A 9736-nucleotide genomic window follows, 5' to 3' on the forward strand; every position below is an offset into this window, starting at 1 on the left:
CGAAAATTCAATCAATAAATTTTTATCTGAAAAAAAAATTAATTAATTTTTTTTTGTTTGTTTGTTTTTTGAATCAAATCTGCATGCGCATGAACCAAAATCAATCAATCAATCAATCAATTGATAATTTTACAAACAAAATTTACAACCAAACCAAACCAACCAAACAAATAAATAAAAATCAATAAAATTGGTTCAATAATAATAATAAATTTCAAGATAATAAAATACTGTAGTAATAATCATCATAAGAGAAAAATGAAAAACAAAACTACCGAACAAAAATTCCGATATTGATGTGTTCAATGTGTGTGTGTGTGAGAGAGAAAAGTAATTTGTTTGTTTCCTTCGAAATAAAATACTTCCCAAAAACAATAATCGTTTTGTCGTTTTGCTGTTGTTGTTATTCAATGTCCAGTCGGTTTTTTTTTCGCAAATAAAAATTCTTTCTTTGTACGTTAATCCTTGTGTTACATTTCTTTTATTTGTTTTTATAGTTGGAGAAAATTATTGCTGACAATAACAATTTAGATTAAATTATTTTGGTTGGTTGGTTGGTCGGTTAGTTGGTTATTTGGTTGGTTGTTAATTTGAGAGAAAAACCAAAATACAAAAAAAAACAAAGAATTATGTTACATTTTCGTTTCGTTTCGTTTAGTTTGTTGTTATTGTTCCCTATAGAATAAACATCTGTACTAATTTTTTCAAAAATGAGTAAAACAAAATGAAAATCTTATCCATTAATAATTTACATTCGAAAAAAAACGATACACTTATAATAAAGAATGAAATGAGAAAAAAAAATTTGAAAAAGGACAATTTCTTTTTTTTCATTCAAATATCATTAAACAAGCAAAGATGTTTTCAGCATCATTTTGAATTGATGAAAAAAAATTTATTCATTCCATTCATTTTATGATTTTGAACTGGACATTAGATTTGAAGAAGAATTCCAGAATAAGTGAGCAAAAAAAAAAAAGAGAGAGAGAGAGAGAGAGAGAGAGAGAGAGAGAGAGATAAAAAGAAAGATAGAAACACATGGTATGTATTAAATAAGAAAATCAATGGTCCATAGAGAGATATATATATGATCCAAAATCAAATTATTATTCAATGATGTTGATGATGGTGAATGATGAATGATTGCAAATAATATTCTTCTTTTGAAGAATTTGTTCTTATTATTCTGGATTCTGGATTCTGGATTCTGGTTGCTGCTGCTGCTGCTGTTGTTGATTTTTTTTTCTAATCAAAAATTCTTTTTTTCGAATGATTCCAATAAAAAAAAATATCTAAAGCAATCTTTTTTACATTCATTCATTCATTCATTGATTCATCGTTTTTATTTATCTTCTTTAAGTTTGTTTTTTTGTTTGTTCTGCTGTTGTTGTTGTTGATTTACTTTTCTCGTTGACACAACCAAATCAAAAGAATCTTTTAATGGAATTTTTTTTTTTTGGTTCATTTCAAACACTTTTTCCTATTTTTTTTGGCCAATTCAATTTTGATTTTTATATATGGTAAATGTTTGCGTGTATGTCTCTCTAATGTGATGTGATGTTTAAGTTTGTTTGTTTTTTTTTTTGAATATCGATGCTAATAGCCAATTTCCTTATTTTCTTTCATTGAAAAAAAGAGAATATTAGATCAAATGATGATGAATGATGATCATTAAACATCATTTATTATTATGATGATTATGATGATGTTTTCCAAAGAAAGTGAATTTCAAATATGTGTTTGTCATCAACATCAACATCAACATCAAAATTCAACCGAAAAAAATAATAAGAAGATACGAACACATTATTAGTCCATCATCATCATCATCATCATAAGCATCTTTAGATCAAAGAAAAAGCATTTTATTTTATTTCTTTTTTTTTCTGGTTGACCATGGATGCTACTTCAAGACGCCCACGCATATATTGTCCAATATATACTGTTTTTTGTGTTTGTATATACTGCAGTAATGTAAATGTAGAAGAAGAAGAAGAACCATGATGGACGATTCGTCGTGGTCGTCGTTGTCGTTCGTTGATCATCGTCGCCGTCGCCGTCGTCGTTGTCGTTTTGATCGACAATTTAAATGATGTTGTTTTTCAAATAGTTTGAATTGAATTAATAATCTGTTTTGTTTGGTTTGTTTGTTTTTCTTGTTCCTATTACTTATATTCAATTTCCTTTCATTATTACATTAATATGAAAGTTGTCTTATAATGTGTGCAGTGTTTGTTTCGATTTCGATTTTAATTTCATTAACAGTTTATGTTTTGTTTCTGTTTTTTTTTTCAATCAGTGTTTTTCAAACAATTTTAATTTCAATCAAATGAAATTAATCAATCCAATTAATTAATTAATTAATTAATTAGATTTTGATTTTGATTTTTTTTTTGGTCATGATTTAATTCGTATAATGATAATAATGATGATGCTGTTGAATACATTATCTAGGTCGACAACCAAACATAATAATAATAATAATAATAATGATAATGATAATGATAATGATGATGAGGATGATAATTGTACGGAAATGATGACCAATTTATTATTAAATAAATCTTCATTGTTGTCAAATAATAATGATTATGATGATGATGATGATAATAATAATTTATTAAAACAATTATCAATCAATCATGATCCATTAATAACATCAAAAACATCGAGAACGGAAATAAATTTCAATCATAATAATGATAATATGATGATGACGATGACAGATACAATTAAATCAATGAATAACAATTATCAACAAAAAGATGTTGTTGCTGTTGTTGATGATGATGATGAAGATGACTATAATTGTTCTTCACCATTAAATATGATTAGTTCAACCTATGATTTCCATGAAACATCATCATCATCATCATCAATATCAAAATCATCATCATCAACAACATTAAATACAACAACTAATGCAACAATATTATCAAATGCAACAACAAATAGTAAATGTTCACCACCTAAATCACCAAAATTATTAAATAATCAAATAAATGATTCGATAATCAAAATGATAATGATTGATGTAAATAATAGTTCGATAGATGATCAAGAAACAATCGATTATTCAACAACAACAACAATTAATCAACAACAACCAAAACAACAACAACAACAATCATCAACATCAAATGGATGGTTTAGTATTAATTTTTTAACATCATCATTACGTAATTTAATTAATGTTTCAAATAATCAACAACAACAACAACAACAAAGAAGACAAAGACAAAGACGACAACAACAACAAATAGCTAATGTTTATTATGAAAATGTTAATAATAATGAAAATATATCATCATTAACAACAACAACAAATAATAATAATAATGATTTTGATAATTCGATTGCGAAAACAACAACAACAACAACAGTGGTAGAAACAGCAGCTGTAACAACTAATGCCAATCAAATTAATCAATCACAGACAGCTGAATCATCGACAACAACATTCAATAATAATAATAATAATACTTCTCATCAACAATCACAATCATCAACAACTACGACAACAACAACGACGGCAACAACAACGGCATCAGTACAACAACATCCATTAACAATATTTGAATCACCACAGCAATCAATTCTTCATCATCATAATCCTCATCATCATCAAAATGATCGACAACATCGTCGTAATTCATTAATACCATTATCATCGGAAACATTATCATCACAACAACAACAACAACAACAAACTGTTCCAACATCAATTCGAACAACAACAACAACATCATCACCATCATTATCAATAAGAATTTGTCAGAATTTTTTCATTAAAATGGCTATTGCAACATTTTTGTTTATTTTATTGGCTGCAATATTTCAAAGTTTTTTAATATTAACATTTAAATGTGAAGATAATAATAAACATACCGAATTATCGAATGTATCAATCATAGCTAATAATAATAATATGAATGGAACTGATTATCGTTCACCAACAACACAACATCAATATCATCATCAGCATCAAATTCCTCATCATTATTCAACAACAAAACAGCCATCATTATTATCATCATCATCATCAACAAATAATTGTGATCCAAACAGAAACAACAATGATCGACAATCAATAATCAATACAAGAATGACAAATGAACAAAAAAATACATCAGATGAATTTATATTAAATTATTATGATACAAATAATCAAACATTTCCATGGAATAATGTACGATTACCTAGTTTTATACAGCCAAAACATTATGATTTATTTATGCAACCTGATATTGAACGATTAATTAATAAAGGAAATGTATCGATACGATTTAAGATTAATGAACAAACTAAATTTATAATAATACATTCAAAAAAATTAAATATAACATCAATAACAATAAAAGATTTAAATAATCAAACTAATCATATAAATATACAAAAATATAGTGAATGTATTAAATTAGAACAATTATATATTGAATTTGATCAATATTTATTGATTAATAATCAATATTGTCTTTATTTAGAATTTTGTAGAAAAATTGAAGATCAATTGGAAGGTTTTTATGTTAGTAGTTATTTTAATGAAAAATTACAAATAAAACGACATTTATTGACAACACATTTTGAACCAACATTAGCACGTACAGCATTTCCTTGTTTTGATGAACCAGCTATGAAAGGTAAAATTTTTTAATTTTAAAAATGGATATGATAAAATTAATTTTGAATCTGAACAAAAACATATTTTTTTCTCCCTAGCATCATTTCAGCTTAGTATTGTACATGATGAACAATATAAAGCATATTTTAATACGGAAAAAATTGATGAAAAACGTATAATCTATAATGGAAATGGAAATAGAACAATAACAAAAATATTATCAAAATTTGAACCAACAGTACCAATGTCAACATATGTTATTGCATTTGTTGTTTGTGATTTTTCATTTGTACCGGGTGAAACAATAAATGGTATACGTACTGGTGCATTAGTACCAATTGGTCAAGAACAGAATGTAATGTTTGCATTGAATGCAACCAAACATATATTAGCATATTTTGAACGTTTCTTTAAGATACCATATCCATTAAAAAAATTAGATCTGGTTGCTGTACCAGATTTTGGTGCCGGTGCAATGGAAAATTGGGGCCTAATTACATTTCGTATGACAGCATTATTATATAATGAACAAGATTCAAGTAGTGAAGTTAAAGAACAGGTTGCTATTGTTGTTGCACATGAAATTGCACATCAATGGTTTGGTAATCTTGTTACAATGAATTGGTGGAATGATCTTTGGTTAAATGAAGGTTTTGCATCTTATGTTGAAAATTTAGGTGTCGATTTTATTCATCCAGAATGGTTTGTATCAACAAAAAAACATTTCAATCAATTCAATTCAATAATGATATGCTTATTATGTTTTGATTTTGATTTTTTTCAGGCGAATGTTGGATCAATTTGTAATATCAACATCACAACATGCATTAGCATTAGATTCATTATTTAGTTCACATCCAATCAATACAACTGTTATAAATCCGGCTGATATTGAAGGAATTTTTGATTTAATTTCCTATAAAAAGGTTTTTCATTTTATTTCATTTTCATTTTGATTTTCAATTTAAAATCATTTTCTTTTTCTTTTTCTTTTTCTTTTGTTTACTTAAATAAATGTTAATTTGTTCATAATCCAAACAAAACAGGGATCATGTTTAATTCGTATGATTGTTGATTTTTTGGGTATTGAAAATCTACAAAGTGGTTTAGAAAATTATCTAAATAGATATAAATTTCAAACAACACGTACAAGTCAATTATGGGAATGTTTTTCACAAGTTTCAATATCATTACCTATTAATGTATCAGCTATAATGGATACATGGATATTTCAACAAGGTTATCCGGTTATAATGGTTGAATGGAATCAAAATGGTACAGAAATTATTGTTAAACAACAACGTTTTATATCATCATTAAGTCCAAATGAATTTGAACAACAATTAAATGATAATCAATCAATTTTAATGATAAATCAAACATGGATAGTACCATTAACAATAATAACATCAACAAATATTAATCAAAATCAAGTTTATTGGCTTAATTCTACACAAAAACGAATACATTTAAATCGTAAAGAAAATTCATGGTTTAAATTAAATCGTAAACAAAGTGGTTTTTATCGTGTTAATTATGAACCAACTATTTGGCAACAATTAATTCAAATTCTTTATTCTTCAAATGATAAAAACCATATACTTTCACCATCAGATCGTGCCGGTTTAATTGATGATGCATTATCATTGATGCGTAATGGATATCTAGATGTTGAAATTGCTATGAATTTAACTAAATATTTGGGTAAGATTTATATGGATTATAAAATACAATTAGTTTATTTTGATTTCATTGAAAAAAAAACAATGAATGAATAGAAAATGGTGAACAAGATTATGTACCATGGGAAACATTATTAACACATTTTGGTACATTCGATGCTGTAATGCCACAAAATCCCCTTTTACATCGTTATATATTACGTTTAATATTACCAATGATTAAACAACTTGATTGGAATGAACGTCCTACGGATGGAATGTTTGAGAAAAAACTTCGTGCCATATTGTTACGTGCTGCCGTCTATTATGGCCATAAACAATCAATAGATAAAGCATTATATTATTTTCGTCAATGGATGTTGGAAAAAAAAGCAGTACCGGCAAATATTCGAGATATTGTTTATAGTGCCGGTATTGAATATGGATCAGATAAAGAATGGAATTATTGTTGGCAAAAATATTTAAATACAATGATTGCATCAGAAAAACGTTTATTATTAGGTATACTTGGATCAACACGTAATCATTATTTATTATCAAAATATTTACAATCATCACTTAATCGGACAAAAATTCGTACACAGGATACATATTTTGTTATACAAAATGTAGCAAGAAATCCTATTGGTCGTGATATGGCATGGAAATTTATTCGTTCAAATTGGCAACAAATTTTCGATATACTTGGTATGGGTTCATTTGCATTGGATACAATTATTTCAGAAACAACATGGCATTTTTCAACAAAATTTGATTATGATCAAGTTGATCATTATTTTCGTCATGTACCATTAGGTTCAGGTAAATCAGCTGTTAAACAAAGTTTAGAAAAAATACGTTCAAATATTTATTGGAAACAATTTATTGAATCAAAATTAATTGATTGGTTAGAACAAGAAGAAAAAAAATGAAATAAAGATTCAACAACAACAACAAATTAAATAAAATGAATGAATATTCCATAAATATCAATCAATATTGTACATTTTGTGTTCATAATAATAATAATAATTAATCACCACCACCATTATTATCAAATTTTTTTCATCAATTTTATCATTATTATTGTTGTTGTTGTTGTCGTTCACAAATATTGATGTTAAATGAAATTTTATTTTCTGTTTCAAATATTTGTAATTCATTCATATTTGTATAACAAATTGACTATTATTATTATTATTATTATCAATTATTAAATTTTGATTTTTTACAAACAAAATTCAAATGAATACATTGTTTATGAATGGAAATAACAATAGCTAGTGTTTGACATCAACAACAAACAGCAAAAACAAAAACAAAACTTGCTTCATTTGATTTGACCCATCGAAGCGATTGATGCGGCAAAAAAAGAAAGAAAAAGATTATTCCTTTTTTTCAAACGATTGCAGAAAGAGAAACAAATTCCGCCTTTCATCGATTGAATATCGATCTATCGCGATTGATTGATTCTGTTTTTTTGTTAATTTTTTGAATTTTTAAAATGTCTTTTCGAATTGGTATATTTACTTTGATTAAACAAAATAAATGTTATTTTGATCAATCGATACGATCAATTTTTACAAAAAATATTGATTGTAAGTTATATTTGAAATCTAAAATTTCTTCTGTTTGTTTTAATGAATTTGTTTTGTTTGTTTTGTTTTGAATAAAAAGTTACAAGATCAAAAATATTAATCGAATATGAAAGCCGTGTACGTTTGAAACAGATTCATGATGATCCACATCAAACAGCTATTATTCAACGTTTATTACAATTAGATGAACAATTAAATGATTATCAACCATCATTATCATCATCATCGATTTTATCCGAATCTAGTCCATCAAATTTAATTGTTTCGAAATTATCATCATTATTTGGTGGTGGTGGTGGTGGTGGATCATCAAAAAAATCAGAATCAGAATGTTCGAATCAACCGGTTAAAAATCGTGGCCTTTATCTACATGGTAATGTTGGCTGTGGTAAAACAATGTTAATGGATCTATTTTTTGATAATTGTTCGGTTGATCCTAGAAAACGACGACGTGTTCATTTTCATTCATTTATGTTAGATTTTCATAATCGTAAGTTGATCAATCATTTTGTTCTTACCACAAATATTTTAATTAATTGATTTTTTTCTGGAAAAAAACCAAAAGGTTTTCATCAACATAAACAACGACGAAATGAATCAAGAAATGTCCTAAGCAGCACCATGGATGGTCGTAAACGTGCATCATTTGATTTTGATCCGATACCGATTATCGCTCAGGATATTGTTGAAGAATCATGGTTTATTTGTCTGGATGAATTTCAAGTTACCGATATTGGTGATGCAATGATATTGAAACATTTTTTTAAACAATTATTTGCCCATGGTATGGTTATGATTGCTACATCGAATCGTCCTCCTGATGGTAATATTTTTTACAATCAGATTGACTTTCATTGATTAATTTGTTTGTTTTTTTTCTTTCTCTCTCTCTCTTTTGGAAATAGAATTATACAAAGGTGGACTTCAACGTAGTAATTTTTTACCATTTATTGATCTATTAAAAAAACATTGTGATGTTTATGAATTAGCATCCGGTATTGATTATCGTCGTCTAGTTGATTCAAAAAAACATCAAGTTTATTATATTAATAATAAAGATACGGATAAAACAATTAATTTAATGTTTAAAGTATTGGCTAATAATGAAAATGATTCAATACGGCCAAAAACATTGACAATTAAAGGACGAAATGTAACATTAAAACGTACATGTGGTGGTGTATTAGATTCATCATTTGCCGAATTATGTGATCAACCATTAGGTGCAATTGATTATTTAACAATTGCTCAATATTATCATACGGTTATCATACGTGATATACCTAAATTAACAATGAAATTACGTGGACAGGCAAGAAGATTTATAACAATGATTGATACATTTTATGATCATCATGTACGTTGTATGTTTACTAGTGATGTACCTTGTGATGAATTATTTCAGGTACAACGTATTGAAGATGTACTAGCTAATGATGATAATCGTAAATTAATGGATGATCTTGGTATGACATCGGATGATCTTAATGCATCAATATTTAGCGGTGAAGAAGAAATGTTTGCATTTGAACGTGCATTATCAAGATTATATGAAATGCAAACTATTGATTATTGGAATGCTAACAAAAATTTAGCCAAATAAATCATTTTTTAAAAAAATGTTGGACAAAAATTTAATTAAATTTATATAAATTAATTTTTATTTATCTAAAAAAAAATTGATTAATTAATTATAAACATAGCAATTTGGCAACAAATTATTATTTTTTATTGTTAAATTTATTGTTATTTATTTTTTTTTCTTTAATTAAAATTTTCAACCCAAAAATTCAAAACAAATCAACCAAACTATATATGAATTTAACGATATGTGTGTGTATATAATGCGCGTTTGA

At 26.4% G+C, this 9736-nt stretch overlaps 1 protein-coding gene across 1 annotated transcript; it reads left to right on the plus strand.

Annotated features, from left to right (window-relative positions):
- Positions 1-2300: 2300 nt before the first annotated feature.
- LOC113789957 (uncharacterized) lies at positions 2301-9589 on the plus strand. Its single transcript, XM_027339560.2, has 8 exons — positions 2301-4640; positions 4720-5323; positions 5406-5547; positions 5668-6325; positions 6400-6822; positions 7960-8370; positions 8446-8703; positions 8786-9589. Exons 1-8 carry the CDS (start codon positions 2417-2419, stop codon positions 9481-9483), a joined length of 5418 nt encoding a protein of 1805 aa, XP_027195361.2. The 5' UTR covers positions 2301-2416; the 3' UTR covers positions 9484-9589.
- The last annotated feature ends 147 nt before the right edge of the window (positions 9590-9736 follow it).

The sequence above is a fragment of the Dermatophagoides pteronyssinus genome, unplaced genomic scaffold (assembly GCF_027571235.1).
Source record: "Dermatophagoides pteronyssinus isolate colony J.1.1.1.1 unplaced genomic scaffold, Derpt_VIB-CSIC_2022.12 sq0005, whole genome shotgun sequence".
Taxonomy (NCBI): domain Eukaryota; kingdom Metazoa; phylum Arthropoda; class Arachnida; order Sarcoptiformes; family Pyroglyphidae; genus Dermatophagoides; species Dermatophagoides pteronyssinus.

Excerpts from the sequence above, each read along its gene's own strand:
- LOC113789957 (XM_027339560.2), top strand. The coding sequence starts at position 2,417 with ATGATAATAATGATGATGCTGTTGAATACATTATCTAGGTCGACAACC. Across the intron at positions 5,548-5,667 it reads ATTTAATTTCCTATAAAAAG|GGATCATGTTTAATTCGTAT; the intron begins GTTTTTCATTTT and ends CAAACAAAACAG. Across the intron at positions 6,326-6,399 it reads GAATTTAACTAAATATTTGG|AAAATGGTGAACAAGATTAT; the intron begins GTAAGATTTATA and ends ATGAATGAATAG.